Here is an 18381-nt window from a genome sequence, read left to right on the forward strand (position 1 = left end):
ATAACCTGCTCCGGAGCAGGTTAGCTGTTCAGCATCAGTTACCATGGCGATCCGGAGCAGGTTAGCTGTTCAGCATCAGTTACCATGGCGATCTGGAGCAGGTTAGCTGTTCAGCATCAGTTACCATGGCAATCTGGAGCAGGTTAGCTGTTCAGCATCAGTTACCATGGTGATCTGGAGCAGGTTAGCTGTTCAGCATCAGTTACCATGGTGATCTGGAGCAGGTTAGCTGTTCAGCATCAGTTACTATGGTGATCTGGAGCAGGTTAACTGTTCAGCATCAGTTACTATGGTGATCTGGAGCAGGTTAACTGTTCAGCATCAGTTACCATGGTGATCTGGAGAAGGTTAGCTGTTCAGCATCAGTTACCATGGCAATCTACTCCGGTAAGAAGTGATCCACCTTCGTAGGACGGAAAATCCTGAAGGGTTAAACCCTGAAGTTACCTCGCTAACGCCAAATCCCGCTTCGTAGTCCAGGCCTCTGGTCTGCGCTGCCTCTGTCATCAGTTGTCTGTCAACATCAGCACGTTAGCATAGCGACGTTAGCGTTTGACTCAAACTACAGTTGTTCCTGAGCGCCGCCTCACAGAGCTGCTAGCATGGCTGTAAACTCATCTTGTTATCTAATGTGAATTAGATAACTGTGATTAGGTAACTGTGAAATGGCTGAGACACATCTTTTACTGTTACAGCTGTAGCATCACATGCACATCTGCATGTAGACACGGAAGAAACGCAATTCTATGACGAGTTAAAGTAAAAAAAACTGGAGAAGAGAAGCATCGTACCTTCCACCGTAGGCTGAGGCCGGGTTGTAACCAGCGCTGGGACGTCCGTACATGACCGGCTGTCCGTAGCCTTTAGAGACGGCGTCTCCGTACGACTGCTGGCCCATGAACTGGGAGCCCATCCCAGGACCCATACCGGGGCTGCCACCGGGCATCATGTGACCGCCAGAGCTCTCACCGGGACCCATGGGTGCACAGAACACCTAGAGAGGAAATAAAGAGAAAGGTGTTATCACAGTGAACCGCAACAAGAGAAACACCGTTTGAATATTGATTGGTATATTTAAATGTTCTGTGTTTGATATATCCTCCCAGAATGAGCCCGTAGGTTTGTCCGACCCTCATTATATGCTTATTATAGGCTCTGCAGCTCTCCTACATCCTGACGGAGATATAGCCCAGGTCCATAAAATGCCTTTACTCCTACACTTATAAGAAGGACCAAATATGAAATCACTCTGAGAAGTTTGGGAGCATATTTAATAAAGTTAAAAATGCTCTAATGAGCCAACTGAGGAGTAAAAAAATGTTTTTTTAATAAGAGAAGAATGAGACACATTTATCAAGCGGCTCACTCCTACTCACAGCGAGGCGTAGGAGTGACCTTTAAGAGCAGCTTTCAAGTGTTAATTTACGACTTCACAACATCAGAGAGGATTCAGCTTTAGTCTGCTGCTTCATTCAGAACTTTCTTTAAATACATTCCTGGAGTGAAACGACTACACGCTTTTACTTTGCTTTTATTTTTATGAATTCTTAAATATCTCCAGGAACAAATAGCACACATGGAGTTAACAACTAGCATTCAACAAATCAAAATTATAGGAAACAAATTGAAATAAATACAACAAAATGTATGGAGAACCTTCATTAATTTAGATTTAACAGACGATCAAGTGAAGGACTAATTCCTGTGGACGATACAGTTTCAGAGCTTGTAGATGTTTTATTTTTCTTCCATATACTTGTTATATTTCGCATCTAAAGTTGCACCATTTATTAAAACAGGAGGAGTAGGGCTATGATTATTTTATTGATTAATCGATTAGTTTTTTGGTCTATAAAATGTCAGTGTTTCCCAAAGCCCAAGATTATGGAGGCCGAAACCTACCAAAATAAAAAATAAATGAATAAATAAATAAATGACTCGATAAATAAATAAATATGACATTCAATGTAGCAAATATAATATAAAAAATAAATGTAATTAATTAATAAAATGTGACAAATTGATATTTCTGTTTTACTCTTTCATTTATTTATCTTTGTGTTAATTCCCTTATTTATTTACTTTTGTTTAATTTCCCTTTTTATTTCTTTATATATTTATTTTTAATAATTCTGGAATTTATTTGTTTATTTTTGCATTTATTATTTTATTTTTGCACTTATTTTTTTATGTATTTTCTATTTATTTTTAAATGTACCTTATTTATTTCCCCAAACTTATTTATTTTTTGTATTGTTTTCTTTACACATTTCTTTTTACATTTCTATATGTATTTCTGCCTCATTATGCAAATGAGGGGGCTGTCAATAAATGCATAAAAAAAAAAAAAAAAAAAAATACATACATACATTTAAAAATAAATATAAAAAATAAGTGCAAAAATAAATAAATATTTACATAAAAGGGAAACTAAACAGAAGAGTAAATAAATAAGAGAATAATACAAAGATAAATAAATAAAGAAGCAAATGATCAATTTGTGTCACATTTTATCAATTAATTAATGGCAACATTTATTTTTAATATTATTTTTTACTAAATTTAATGACATTTATTTATCGGGTCATTCATTCATTTATTAATTTATATTATGTATATATTATTATATATATTATTTATTATTTAATTCATATATGAATGTAAAAGGCTGTATTTCATTGTGTTGAACATTTAAATAAAATTATTATGGTGAAAATATTTTTTTAATTTGAATCCCTTTTACACTGTTATTTAACACATTGTTATTAAAAAAAAATATTGATTATACAGCCACTTTAAGTCAAACGAATTATGATAAATAGAGTTTGATTTTTAATGTCTAAAACTGTACTTTAACTGCAGCAGTCTGGAAAATACGAGTCTTATTTTTATACATAAATAATAAATAGATACGAGCTGTATTTAACTGGTTTTCTATCATTACAGCTCATAAAACAGGAGGAGAAAATAAGAAGAAGACATGTGTTACCTGGCTGTGTGTGGGATTGGTCACGCCCCACACTGTGGTTACTACAGAGAGAGATCCTGGGTGCTGATTGGTGCCTGGTTGCCAGGAGACTGGGTCATTCAGGAAGGGGCCGTCACTGCTGCGGGAGGATATGAAGCCGAGTTAACTGGGATGGAGAGCGTATTCAACCACATATCAATAACTGTATCACAGATAATGATTTATTATTCGTCCTGTAGCAGCGCAGAGACAGTATTGAGTTAAAGGTCGTCGATACGTCACGGTTTATTCATCAGACGGTTGAGGTTACCCTCCACTTCCTCCCTCCAAACCTCAACAGGAAACTACCACAACAGCATGACTGTCACATAACATATTCATAAACATCTTTAACGCCATAACTGACGGGCTTTTTTATATCTTACCGGACATTTTTTACAGTGTTGGAATTAACTCCACTATTACTGTACTGAAGTACAATTTTACATTTCCATTCTCTGCCACTTTATACTTCTTCTTTACCACATTTCAGAGGGGAACATAGTACTTCACTACATTTAAATAAAAATATAAAACATTATATGCTTATGTGATATGATGCAGTACTAATCTACGCAACCAGTAGTACACAAAGTGTCTAAAAATTACTCCACATTGATGAACTACATCATTAAGATGCTCTTCATTAGTGATAAAAACTGAATAATATAATATTCTTTAATAAAAATAACAGTGAAAGGATCCATTCTGCATCACGAGTACTTTTACTTTTCATACTTTAAGCATATTTTGCTGATAATACTTCTGTATTTCTACTTAAGTGAGATTTTTAATTCAACATTTTTTAATTGTGACGAAGTATTTTTAGACTTAAATAAAGGATCTGAGTAATTCTTCCATTTCTGCATTTTTCACAGTTTTTTTTTGTGGAAAGATTGAATTTAACGACTTTCTCTTTCTTTATACAATCAGACACGTTTCTGCTCGTCGTGGCGGTGAGTCGGCATCGCGTCTCTTCGCTGCGTTCATGGCTTTCTGGAGAGAAACAGAGCAGCCAACGGGCTTTGAGGCCGCTCTCGATTAAAGGAGTGTTTTGGCTCGAGAGTAATCAAGACGTTTCCACGGAGGACACTCTGCAGTCCATTTAACTTAACGGTTTGTAATTAAGTTGTTTAAAAGGAATTTATTCATTTTTTCTAATGTGTTTTGTTGCAACAACGAGGAACTGTCCATTTCTGTTTTCTCTCGTACCTCAACAACTACAGGTTTAGCAGCGGCACCACTCCGGCCCTTCACTCTTCAATTAACGCTGTTTTGAATTTATAATTTAATTAATTTCGTTTTCTTCAGGCGTTTAGGAGTTTGTGCAGACTATTAGTTTGTTTCTCTGCTTTTGCAGGAGAAACAACCTGACTTCACTTTCAACTAGGGATGCACTGATACCGATACCAGTATGGGGTATCGGGTCCGATACTGTGCTCATGTACTCGTACTCGCAAAACGGCTCCGATACAACGGCACCGATACCACTTTACGGCAGCGTGACGTTAAGCTCTCGTCACCATCTTTCTGGTCCTATCGCACGCGCTAACGCTCCACCTCCCCGACGGCGGTGGCGAGACGGGCCAGTGGTGCGCCCGACCTCGCTGGGCCGGGATCCCACCTCAGCTGGCGCGCGCCGGCCCTCACTTTCATTGCGCCACGGGGTTTTGCTTGCACCCTCTGACTCGTGCCCCTGGGGGCACGACACGGTTGGGGCGCACTAACGACAGTACGCCCCGGTCGACAGTTGCTGACTGTCCCGGCGGGGAGAGAGGGCGCAGCGAGCACTTTGGCCACGTCCCCCGGGAAGCACCTTCGCCCCGAGCCTTTCCAAGCCGACCTAGGGCCGGTGGCGGCGCACCGCCTCGTATGCGGGACTCCCCAGCCTGCCGTGTGTCGCTCACACCCTCCAGCTGGCTGTTAACGAGGGGTTTCTGGCACAGAGAAGTACTCGTATCGGTACTCGGTATCGGCGAGTACCCAAATGTAAGTACTTGTAGTCGGTCTGGAAAGAAGTGGTATCGGTGCATCCCTAGTATTCAAAGCTTCCGGTTTAATACTCACATAACAGTAGAGGATGTGAAGGAACATTTAATCACATTTTCTTTTGCAAATTTTCTTGAAATTCAGATAAAATTTCTGCAACATTTGGATGGAAACCTGGAAGACAGGTGACCCAAAGAGAGCCTGACTTTGTGATGCAGCAGGGCCCCGGGGTCCACAACACACCATCACCAATACAGGAGGTCACATGGTTCACCTGAGGTCACAACCGTGTGCGTGTGTGTGTGTGTGTGTGTGTGTGTGTGTACCTTTGTGGATTGGGAGGCAGGGAAGGTTTCATGGAGTTGAGGGGGTTCATCGGATGAACGGGGGGATCATTAGAGAGCCCCCACTGTCCTCAAGAGGCAGCGCTGACGGGGAGAAAGACACACACATTAAAAGACGGTTACTCAGAGCTCATTTACTGCACAGCAACAATTCATCATCACTGTAGCCCACACTGTGTGCACAAAGACACAGCGCCCTCCCACTCACTTTAATCTGTGTGTGTGTGTGTGTGCACATCAAACCGTTAGCAGCCTATCACTGACTGCTGTAGCTCTGATACCTCTGCGAGCGGAGGGGGAGGGGTGCTGGCAGCTAAATTTAGCTCGCTGATTTCAAAAGGAATTTAAGAGAACAGAGATGTGAAGAGGCAGACTCTCCTCTCAGCGGCACGCCGACGTACAAATCAGTCGCTCGCTGACACACACTGAGAGGAATCATCTTGTTCTGCTTCATTCAATAACACCCCTGCATGTTTATCTGCCACTTCAATACCACATGTTTTCTCTGTTTTCCTACACTCCATCGCTAATGATTTTCTTTATCTGACATGCTAATTCTCTCCCTCCTTCTTCTTCTTTGGTTGTGCCGATTTGGGTCACGTCTTGTGTAGGAGAAGGAGGAGGTGGAGGTGCTTGAATCACATGACTACCTGAATTCCCTCCTATCAAACGGCGTCGTCAGCCTCCAGACGGCACCTCGTAACTTCCATCACAGACTGAAGCACACAAAGAGGTTGTAAGATGTCTGTCTGCATCACACGCAGCACACTGTACCTGCAGAGGGACGAGCGAGACACGCTGTTCTCTCTCTGCTTTGACCTCGACTTCCTGACCTTTCCTTTAACTCTTCCTCTTCATCCTTCCCCTCCTCTTCCTCTCAGCTGCTGCCATCACACTGACAGCCAAAAGCACTGGAGGCGCTCCATCAACCCTCAGCTGACCCTCCGCTTTCAGCCACTACAAGCGTTGTTTGGTTTGGACCGATAACAGAGAAGTTTCAAGTTTATTAACACACATTTAGTTCTAATTTGCCTTTTCAAATAATACTAGGGCTGCAACTAAAAATTATTTTCTCAATTAATCGATTAATTGTTTGTAGGGGAATCGATTAAAATATTTAATCGCAAATTAATCACACATTTTGTATCCGTTCAAAATGTACCTTAAAGGGAGATTTGTCAAGTATTTAATGCTCTTATCAACACAGTAGGGCTATTTCCCGATTCAATACTATCACGATACTCGGGTGCTGATTAGATATGTATTCTGATTTATAAGTATTGCGATTTATTGTGATTTTTGTTAACACTAGATCATGGGGAAAAGTAGAATCACACACTTCTAGGGACTTTTACTTTGGAAAATCTCTAAATGAATCCAGTAAAAATTTATCATCATGTATGTAGTCAGAGATGTCCTGAAGTCAAATATATCAGGATCATTGGCAGGAATTATTGATTATCCAGCAACCCACAACTCAAAGACTAAAGACGTTTCCCTCACAGATTAGTGGGATCTTCTTTTTAATTTATAATGTTTTATACTTCTGGTGAATATAATCCATCAATCTGATTTCCATAGATGTATTTTGTAAATACAGTTCCCTTAGTTAACACCTTATTTTGAAAAACCAGACGTAGTCCCACGTGTCTACTTCCTCTAACTTCTCCAAGGTGGTCTCTAGCTCTCCCGTCAGCTCCGTTCTCTTTATCCATCCATGGTCAGCTCCATCGGGGCCGTTTCAATGCAGAGAACACAAATGTCAGTATCTGGGTGCTCTACAGTCGTAGCGTCGGCACATTTGACCACGGAGACGAGAGTGACGGCCGGCTCCACCGCCACGTTACCGCCATACCATAACGTTTCCTTCTAACTTTTTTTTTGGATATTTTGCAGACAGATTTCAGCCTTTTTCTGAAATATTTCAGACTTTCGTTTGAACATATTTTTGGACATTTTTTGGGCCATATTTCAGAATTTTTTTGACATATTTTGGCTTTTTTATGATGTTTTTTTACATATTTCGGCTTTTTTCTAACTTTTTTAATACACTTTTTGGCCTTTTTATAGAAGTTAGCATGCAGCTTTAGCTCTGCTCTGTCTAGCTCTGCTTTTCCTGTCAATGTGTAAAACCCAAAGTGTTTCCATCCTTTACTGGATGTGTAGTGTTTACCACGCTGGATTTAACATGGGAGGGTGCAGGTCATATCCACGCTGACCCTCCAACGTTTTAGACCTTCTGAGGTTTGTTTTGGTTGACGGATACGGAACGGATATGACATCACGTTACTCAGACTACCACAATAAAAGCGGTAACTTCCTTCTACCTCCACATAGACTCAGACAAAGCAAATATATCAGTTCTGGCATTGAAAATGAATCTGAACTAAAGAACCAAAGTCACACAATAACACAAACAAGAGGTAAAATCACTGTTTTTGTGAATGGAGTCTGGTGGCTTTGAAGAGAGCCCAGATAACGGCTTCAGATCGTCATCAGAAAGGGCTGTCTGACGGTGAGGTAAATTAACAGTAATCCAAACATACTGAAGTCTCTATAGATCAGTTTAAAGCTGCTGATTACATCTGGAGCCAAAACGCTATAATCAAATTCAATTAAACAAAATAATCAATTCAAGTTGTGGAGAAAAACAGCTATTAATGTTCAAGTATGTATGAACTGCTCGAGGGGAAGAGAGGTTGGCAGCTAGTCAGGAAAGATGATTAAATACTCCCTCTGCTACTTCATCAAATACACCAAACAAACACACTTTACATCATTTATTAGCTGCCAGTCAGACCGCCGTGGAAACCAATCAGAGGCTCTTATTTCAGAGACGTCCACTTTAATAAAGTGGTGGAATGTAACCTGTAACTTCAGGTACTTGTACTTTACTTGAGTACTTCCATTTCATGTTACTCTATATTTCTCCTTCTAGCTAAGATTTTGCAGACAAAAAATAAGAAGAATTTATAAAACATGATGAATTGTTACAGATTAAACTACCCATAAAACTGAAATGATTTGGCAATTAATCGATAAGGGATCAAGAAAAAATTTAATATGAATTCAAATGTGTCTTTATATATTATTTACCAAATAAACGTGGACCTCTAAAGAAATAAATTGTTTGCCGTCCCAAACACAATCGTCTTGGTTCTTCTAGTTGCAATATAAAATAGTTAATCGCGATAAATCACATGTTTTATCTGTTCAAAATGAACCTTAAAATTACATTTGTCAAGTATTTAATCCTCTTATCAACATGAGAGTGGACAAATATGCTGCTTTATGCAAATTTAAAAACACATTTAAAAGGGACTGTTAGTAAGAATCCTAAATGTGTTGTTAACAGCTTCACCTGTGGCCGTTAAGTCAACTAAAGTCAGCGTGCTGTTGCTGGCGCTTGTGCTCGCTCTACATAGACATGAACGAGCATCACTCAACACAGTGAGGAGACACACGTCAGCTAAAAGCACAATATCACTCTATATTTCAGCTGCTTGGCAGTAATGTTAGCTGACCAGACCAAGGTCTCTCCATGAATCAATGCTGATCCTAGTGTTGGCTTTTCCCGCCTCAGCCTCCCGACCGCGGCCGGAGGGAACAGGGGAGACGCCGGAGTTTTGGTGGGAGACGATAACGTTTCTCTCTGTGGAGCCCCGTCACTTCACAAGACACGGGAAACCTCTGTTGGTCTGGAGGAGCTGCAGCAGTTATTTCTGCACAAACGTCCACTGAACATTCACTAGATATTCTCAGAGCTAAACTAACTCTTCTGCAGTGTGGAGTGAGCAGCATGCACGTGAGAGGTGGAGAGAGAGAGAGAGAAGGAGCGCGGTGTGTGAGTGAAGGCAGGCAGAGGAGCAGAGGAGCAGAGACTCCGGTCCTGGAGACCAAAGCTACGGTCTCCTCCGCGTCCTCCGACCGCGGCCAACACTGTTTAACAGCTTCACTAGATACAACCAAGAGGTTTTGGTGCTTCACGGGAGTTTGTGTTGGAGTCTGAGTCTGAACAGCGGAGACACACGCGAGCGACCATGAGACACCGACCCGCAATGATTTATACGTGTAAGAAGTTACAAACAGTCCCTTTAACAACACAAATCAATGACAGATATTGATCCAGAAACCCTCACAGGTACTGCATTTAGCATAAAACAATATGCTCCCATCATAACATGGCAAACTGCAGCCCAACAGGCAACAACAGCTGTCAGTGTGTCAGTGTGCTGACTTGACTATGACTTGCCCCAAACTGCATGTGATGATCATAAAGTGGGCATGTCTGTAAAGGGGAGACTCGTGGGTACCCATAGAACCCATTTACATTCACACATCTGGAGGTCAGAGGTCAAGGGACCCCTTTGGACATGGACATGACAGTTTTTCCTCGCCACAATTTAGCTCAAGTCTGGAGCGTTATTTAACCTCCTTCATGATAAGATAGTATGACATGGTTGGTACCGATGGATTCATCAGGTTTACTAGTTTCATATGATACCAGTATATTCACTCTAGCTTTAACACTGAGCCGCTACGACCTATAAATTGCAAGTTAATGAGTTATTATGGCGTTAACTTTGACAGCCTTAATATAAATGTTTTGTTTGACCATCAGTCTAAAACCAAAGATATTCATGTTACTATCACATAAGACGGTTGAGACACTACAACTAGGAAACGTTCTCTATTTAACACCGTGACACACATTACTGAGAAGAGGTTAAGTGGGTAAACTGGTTTGACAACAGAGCAAAGCACACTAATGGAAACTCTTAGTTAAGTACTTGACTGTTAATATCTGTTCACAATGACGTCTGGAAAGTCAAAGTACTTTTTCTCTGAATAAGCAAACGAGTGAAGAAGGCCACTGCTGGATGAAATACATGGTGAACAATAATACAAGCTTAACTGGTTGATCTTAGAGGCGCACCTGCCTTTAATAAAGCGCTAATTAAGAGCCTCAATGGGATCTGAGAGATTACCAATTAATAGGCTCTTAAAGACGGAGCAGCAGCAGCAGGCAGCGGGAGAGGCTGAATGTCAGCTCAGCAATGAACAGACACAATATTAGAGAGGATGACAACAAAAGACAGACTGAAGAATAAATAAAAGATCTGGAGGACCCGTTATAGGTTATACTACATTTACTCAAGTACAGTTCAGTACAATAAGGAACTTAGCTTTTCCATTTTATGCAACTTTATATATTTCTACTCCACTACATCTCAGAGAGAAATATTCTCATTTTACTGCACTACATTTATCTGAAAACTTTAGTTACTTTGCAGATTAATAACATGAAACATAATCAATTGAGCATTATAATGACTTACAGGATCTTTGTGGCGGAAATGGGCTTCCATATTCTTTGGAAATTGATAAATATTTGCTGATATAATAACACATAAACTCTCAAATATCCACTTCTGCTGTTATAATTATAAATCTTACAGTCTTTAAAGCACAACTCTCTTCTTTTAAACATGTATTTTGCTTGAGCTTTTCCATTTTATGTACCTTTATACTTCTACTCCACTACATCTCAGAGGGAAATATTGTACTTTTTACTCCACTACATTTATCTGACAACTTTAGTTACCTTACAGATTAATGACACAAAATATAATCAATTAAATTAAGTAAACTATGATGTGTTATTACAGGTTAAGATGAGATAATGTATTGATCTCCTATACAGAAGTATATTCATTAATTAAAATCAGTTCTACCTTTAGCAGCTGCAACATTATAAAGTAATGAACACATTAATGCATCAATAATTATAATATATATTATTCTGCATAAGTAATACTTTTGAATATGGTACTTTTACTTGCAACAGAGTATTTCTACACTGTGGTATTAATGGTAAAGTTTCATCACGATACGATATTATATTGATTCTTTGGAGAACAATACGATCACGTGGATATCTCCCATGATACAATTAGATTTGATTCAATTCAGGGTCCTGTGATCAATATCAGACGATATGGGCTCAGTTTTAAAGCTAGAGTGAAGATACTGGTACCATATGAAACTATAAAACCTGATGAATCCATCGGTACCAACCATGTCATACTAGCTCATCATGAAGGAGGTTAAATAACGCTCCAAACTTGAGCTAAATCTTGGAGAGGAAAAACTGTCATGTCCATTTTCAAAGGGGTCCCTTGACCTCTGACCTCCAGATGTGTGAATGTAAATGGGTTCTATGGGTACCCACGAGTCTCCCCTTTACAGACATGCCCACTTTATGATCATCACATGCAGTTTGGGGCAAGTCATAGTCAAGTCAGCACACTGACACACTGACAGCTGTTGTTGCCTGTTGGGCTGCAGTTTGCCATGTTATGATTGGAGCATATTGTTTTATGCTAAATGCAGTACCTGTGAGGGTTTCTGGATCAATATCTGTCATTGATTTGTGTTGATAATTGATAAATATATACATACATTTGCATAAAGCAGCATATTTCTCCACTCCCATGTTGATAAGAGGATTAAATACTTGACTAATCTCCCTTTAAGGTTCATTTTGAACAGATAATTGATTAATTCATTAATTTATAAAATGTGACAAATTTATATTTCTGTTTTAATTAGCTTTTCATTTATTTTTATTTATTCCCTTGTTTATTTACTTCTTTGTTTAATTTCCCCTTTTATATATTTATTTATGTATTTATTTGTATTTTTTTTAATAGTATTAATATTATTTTTGCTACATTTAATGACATATTTATGTATTTATCGAGTCATTTATTTATTCACTCATTTATTTTTTATTTTGGCAGGTTCCGTCTTCCATATAAGACAAGTTTGTGCAGTAAATCAATTGACAAATTAATTAAAAATCAGAGAAACGATACAGCATCACAAAATATAATATAGCGATATTCAATATTTTCTTACACCCCTAATCGGATCGGTGCATAGACTTGCCAATCCTGAATTTTTGGCAATATTGTAAGCATTTCTGATACTGGTATCAGTATTGGTATCAGAACAACTCTGATTACTGATCCAGATCTATGTATAGTTATGTGGTATTAGATCAGAGTACTTCTTCCACCACTATGTGCTGGTTTAAATGTGCTACAGGTGCTTGATTAAAGTCATCAGGATCAAGATTTGGGCTTGAAATTTAACTAAAAGAAAAAGTAATAAAGCCAAAACCTGTACTCTACTAATAAAGATAAAGCCCAAATTTACTGTGTCCATCTGTAGAGTTACAGATTAAATACAAGCTGCACAGGACACACACTGAATGCTTTAAAGACACCAGCAAACCTCAATTTGTAACCACCTTCTTCATCCAACACTGACCCAAACAACATGTTATTGTACCCAGGATACATTCAGGAAGTCATGGAGGAAAAAAACAGGCACCTTCATAAAAACACACATTGCAACACAACAACCAGCCGTGCATATTAAATTATATAATTATATTCTTCCACCACTATGTGCTAGTATTAAATGTGCTACAGGTGCTTGATTAAAGTCATCAGGATTAACCAAAAGAAAAAGCAATAAAGCCAACACCTGTACTATACTAATAACTACTACACTAATAAAGCCCACATTTACTGTGTCCATCTGTAGAGTTACAGTTTAAATACAAGCTGCACAGGACACACACTGAATGCTTTAAAAACACCAGCAAACCTCAATTTGTAACCACCTTCTTCATCCAACACTGACCCAAACAAGTCAGCCAAGACAACATGTTATTGTACCCAGGACACATTCAGGAAGTCAGAGAGGGAAAAAGCAGCTACCTTCATAAAAACACACATTGCAACACAACAAGCAGCCTTGCATATTAAAACAAACTGTTGTGTATGAACTGAAGCATCCAAGCTTGTGTTAATAAAAACATTTCTATCAGGATGTGGTGCAAAAAAAATCATGCAAACTATCTCTTCTTCTGCTGCAACAATAAAATAAAAAAATTAAATATGATTGCAGCAGCAGTACAAAGCAGAACAAAGCCTTTGAGCCAGTCAGTGTGTGTGAATGCATGGAGCTGTGTGGAGGAGTGCAGCCTCTCTTCTCTTCTTTATGTTCTCCATCACTAACATGAAGAATAGCAGATGTTTAGTTGTACCTACCTGAAGCTCAGCTGCTCTAATAAACACACATTGTGTTGCATATCAGCACGTTGAATTAGATTATAATAAAGCTAATATTCAGGTAGATATTGAAGCTGGAAGTTAGTGTTCTTGTTAGAGGAAGAGACTAGAAACCAGAGCTGTGGAGGCTCTTTAACACGCTGCTGCTGCAGGTTAGCACAGTTAGCTCACTTATTGTGTTTTTCTTCTTGTTTTACTGAGCAACTAGTCAGCTATTCGGTGCAATAAACGACTATCTAAGGAGCTAACCGTGCAAGCTTGATAGTGAATAATAATCGGATCTTACCTTGTTGCCTGCTGCTGCAGCTGCAGACAGATTGCTGCTGGATTGTTGCACACACACACACAGCTAGCTGGCTAGCTAGTGTCGCAGTCCCAGCAAGACAAGGCTGCAGCCTGTAAGACAAAGCTGCTGGATCACCGTGTTGTCGAGCGGATTAATCAGATATCTCTGTTGTGTTCACACCTCCAGACTGTGCAGGAGTAAAAGCACTCTATAATGCATTAATATGATGCTGCTCTTGTGTGTTGTCAGGCTGACTATAAAGCTAGTGAAGGAGAGGAAGCTCCTGTGCTTTCTGTGCAGGCCACAACCTGGCAGCTCAGCTCAGCAGCACCTTCCTCATTGCACAATGACCCTCCATAATATATTCATGAGATCACAGGGCTGTAATGTCTCCCACTGAACAGAACAGGACAGAACAGAACAGAGGAGAGGAGAGGAAGGCATTTTCCTGTCCCTCCTCCTCCTCCTCCTCCTCTTCCTCCTCCTACAAGTCAGGAGGCTGGCTGACTGCAGACCAGAGCAGCAGATAGAGGAGGAGGAAGAGGAGGAGGAGGAGGGTGGTTGTGGCTGTGCATGCTCACACATGTATGATCCATGCATGTAACATGGTGTGAGATTCTCATGCACATGCACAGGTGTTATATGTGCAGAGTTAAGGTGGTGTTGCAGCAGCAGCAGAGTCATTAAGAGGTGGTGCTGGTGGTGGAGGATGACGTCACCTGTGCATGTTCACATATGTATGATCATGCATGTAACATGGTGTGTGATGCACATGCACAGGTGTCATATGTGCAGAGGTAAGGTGGTGGTGCAGCAGCAGTCATTAAGAGGTTAAGAGGTGGTGGTGGAGGTGGTGGAGAGGGGGTAGATCATGGAGGATGACGTCACCAGTGCATGTTCACATATGTCACATGGTGTGTGATTCTCATGCACATGCACAGGTGTCATATGTGCAGAGGTAAGGTGGTGGTGGTGGTGCAGCAGCAGCAGCAGCAGAGTCATTAAGAGGTGGTGGTGGTGGTGGAGGGGGGAGATCATGGAGGATGACATCACCAGTGCATGTTCACATATGTCACATGGTGTGTGATTCTCATGCACATGCACAGGTACAGGTGTCATATGTGCAGAGGTAAGGTGGTGGTGCAGCAGCAGCAGCAGCAGCAGCAGCAGAGTCATTAAGAGGTGGTGGTGGTTGGTGGTGGTGTCTGCAGTATGTTGCCAGAGGGCAGTGCAGCGTGGAGAGAGGAAGAAAAAAAAAAAAGAGTCCAACCTGCCTGTGTTTTTCAGACCTCTGTTGCCCTGGAAACAGGTGCCGAGATTTCCCATTTCTTCATTTTTTCTCCACACTATCCATATCACTCCCCACCACCACCACCACCTCCACCACCTCTACTCTGCTGCTGCTGCTGCTTCCTCCCCCCACGACCTGCCGCATAGTACAATCACACATGTGTACACACACATCTACTACTGCAGTCATTTCACAATGTCACACACAAAAAAACGCCACAGAGGCGTTGACCCTCCTTTGACTCGGAGACGGCGGTGCTGCAATACAACCTGACCTCCAGGAGGAAATAAAAAAGAGGAGGAAGAAGAGGAGGAGGAGGGGAGATGATGAGGAGGAAGAGACAAAGAGGGAGTAAAAACAAAAGCACATTTAAGAATGTGGTTCATCTCGCTTGATGGCGGCGAGGATAAAGAAGGCACGTTGCTGGGGTTATTTTTTTAATGTTCATGCATAAAAGTGGAGTGAAGACAGAAAGGCAGCCATATGAGACATGTCTCCTCACTTTCAGGCCTTTTTAAGTCATCCTCGTGTTTCTGTATGGAGGACAGAATCTGCCAATATCAAAAATAAATAAATAAATGTCATTAAATTTAGTAAAAATAATATTAAAAATAAATTTAGCCATTTTTTAATTGAGAACATGTGACATCATTTGATATTTCTGTTTTAATTTGCTTCTCTATTTATTTATCTTTGTATTAATTCCCTTATTTATTTATTTACTGTACTGTTTAATTTTATTTATTCATGTATTTATTTTTATTATTTAAAAAAAGATATATATTTATTTTTGCATTTATTTTTATTTATTTATTTTTAAATGTATGTATTTATTTATGCATTTATTGACAGTCCCCTCATTTGCATAATGAGGCAGTAATGATTAAAGAAATGTGTTAATAAATGTATGAAGAAAAGAATGCATAAATAAATAAGTTTGGGGAAATAAATAAGGGGTGAAATGCAGAAAGAAAGAAATAAACACATACAATTGAAAATAAGTTTAAAAAAAATAAAGGCATAAATAAATAAATGCAAAAGTAAATGAATACATTTTAAAATTAATAAAATAAATACAAAACATAACAGAAGCATAAACATAAATAAATAAAGAAGCAAATTAAAACAGAAATATCAATTAATGCCACATTTTATCAATTAATTAATGACTACATTTATTTTTATTATTATTTTTGCTAAAATTTTAATGATATTTATTTATTTATCGAGTCATTTATTTATTTATTTATTTATTTTGGCAGGTTCCGTCCTCCATATTTCTGCAGTGTTGTGTGTGCATACCATTGTAGTGACTTCTGTTTGGCAGGAGGAGGAACATTCCAGGGAAATGGCTGACCCAGAATAACACACACAGACGCTGCAGGATGACTGAGTGAGGGAGGGAGGGAGTGATGGAGGGAGGGAGTGATGGAGGGAGGGAGTGAAGGAGGGAGGGAGTGAGGGAGGGAGGCAGTGAAGGAGGGAGTGAGTGAGGGAGGGAGTGAGAGAGTGAGGGAGTGAGGGAGGGAAGGAGTGAGGGAGGGAGGCAGTGAAGGAGGGAGTGAGTGAGGGAGGGAGTGAGGGAGGGAGGCAGTGAAGGAGGGAGTGAGTGAGGGAGGGAGTGAGGGAGGGAGGCAGTGAAGGAGGGAGTGAGTGAGGGAGGGAGGCAGTGAAGGAGGGAGTGAGTGAGGGAGGGAGTAAGAGAGTGAGGGAGTGAGGGAGGGAGGGAGTGAGTGAGGGAGGGAGTGAGAGAGTGAGGGAGTGAGGGAGGGAGGGAGTGAGTGAGGGAGGGAGTGAGAGAGTGAGGGAGTGAGGGAGGGAGGGAGTGAGGGAGTGAGGGAGGGAGGGAGTGAGGGAGGGAGGCAGTGAGAGAGTGAGGGAGTGAGGTCCTCCACCCTCTCGTTGCTCAAGCTGCTGTTTCCTAACAGAGCTTTCATGAGGGGGAAACAGCAGCTGAGATAGCAGCACACATGACCGTCATCACTAGAACACATGACAGCGTTTTCTCAATGTCCATTCAAAGGGGTCCCTTGACCTCTGACCTCTGACCTCCAGATATGTGAATGAAAATGGTAAATAAATGTGTTATTTTCGCTTCTTCTAAAATGGTGTGTTTGAATATTTCTTACTTAAAGGTCCCATATCATGCTCATTTTCAGGTTCATACTTGTGTTTTGTGTTTCTAATAGAACATGTTTACATGCTGTAATGTTAAAAAAAAACTTAATTTTCCTCATACTGTCCGTTTGAATATACCTGTATTCACCCTCTGACTTAAACGCTCCGTTTTAGTGCATTTTGACGGAATTGCAACCGAATTGCGTTGCTAGGCAACAGCTTGGGTCCATGTTTACTTCCTGTCAGCTGATAACATTCACATACACTGCAATGAGGAATAAACTACGACACATTTAGAATGTTTACGTTTAAAATTGTGTCACGGGTCTAAATATTGTATCTTTGTGACATCACGAATGGGCAGAAATCCTGACAGCTTGTTTCAAACGCAGAGTTTCTGAATACGGGCTGTGTGTATTTCCTTGTGGATTGAGTGTTTCGATACTTTCACAGTATTTATATAGGACTCAAGCCTGCTTTATAATAAAGTAATCGTAGTATTATAGTATAATAGTATTTGAAAGTAGGACTTTTTCTTGTAGTGGTGTTTTTTCACAGTGTGGTATTGGTACTTTTACTCCAGTAAATGATGTGAATATTTGCTCCATCACTGCTGTAGCAGACGATTCCTCTCCTCCTCTCTTCATCCAGCCTCTGTGTGACCCTCCGTTAGTCTGATCTGATGCAGCAGTGGAGTATTTTTACTCTCGTTTCACTGGTTGAAGTCGTGATTATCATGAACTCTAAATCACCCTTCTGTCCTCCGACCTCTGATTTTCATCTCTTTACGTGTTCCTCCTCCTACGACCATCTGGTGCCACGGACTCAGCTTTCACTTCTATTCTGATCTCGGCAGAAATTACACCGCCGACACCGTGTGAATGACATGTTGGAGGATCCTCGGCTGAAACTTCATGAAGGTGCATTGATCCAAACATCTGGAGCAGCTGGACTAGAGCTGTTATTGTAGATGCATGCAGTGGTGGAAAGTAACTGAGTGCATTTACTCAAGTATTTCCAGTTTTGTGTTTACTACTCTTCTACATTTCAGAGGGAAATATTGTACTTTTTACTGCTCAATATTTATTTAACAGCTGTAGTTACATTTCAGATTAAGATTTTGTATAAAAACATATAATACGCTTATAAAATATTATGCAAAAAAGATCTTCTCTCCCATTAATCATCTCAGGACCCCTCAG

The 18381-nt window shown here is 40.2% G+C and overlaps 1 protein-coding gene and 1 long non-coding RNA gene across 3 annotated transcripts in view; one reads left to right on the forward strand and one right to left on the reverse strand.

Annotated features, from left to right (window-relative positions):
- Positions 1 to 14228, reverse strand: part of zmiz2 (zinc finger, MIZ-type containing 2) — a 32273-nt gene extending 18045 nt beyond the window's left edge. Inside the window, exons 1-4 of one of the 2 annotated variants that reach the window (XM_074618423.1) lie at positions 13771 to 14228; positions 5323 to 5424; positions 2990 to 3104; positions 792 to 994 (exon numbers count right to left, since the gene is read on the reverse strand). In XM_074618423.1, the coding sequence (XP_074474524.1) occupies positions 792 to 994; positions 2990 to 3104; positions 5323 to 5372 (368 nt within the window). In that variant the 5' untranslated portion in view covers positions 5373 to 5424; positions 13771 to 14228. Of the gene's footprint in view, positions 1 to 791; positions 995 to 2989; positions 3108 to 5322; positions 5425 to 13770 lie in introns of both variants that reach the window. The other variant, XM_074618422.1, reaches the window with a different exon arrangement.
- LOC141757721 (uncharacterized) lies at positions 3866 to 6324 on the forward strand. The gene is made up of 3 exons (XR_012591715.1): positions 3866 to 4123; positions 5952 to 6073; positions 6222 to 6324. It is a non-coding gene; the product is annotated as an uncharacterized LOC141757721 (long non-coding RNA).
- Positions 14229 to 18381: the final 4153 nt, after the last annotated feature.

This window comes from Sebastes fasciatus, chromosome 19 (assembly GCF_043250625.1).
Source record: "Sebastes fasciatus isolate fSebFas1 chromosome 19, fSebFas1.pri, whole genome shotgun sequence".
Taxonomy (NCBI): Eukaryota; Metazoa; Chordata; class Actinopteri; order Perciformes; family Sebastidae; genus Sebastes; species Sebastes fasciatus.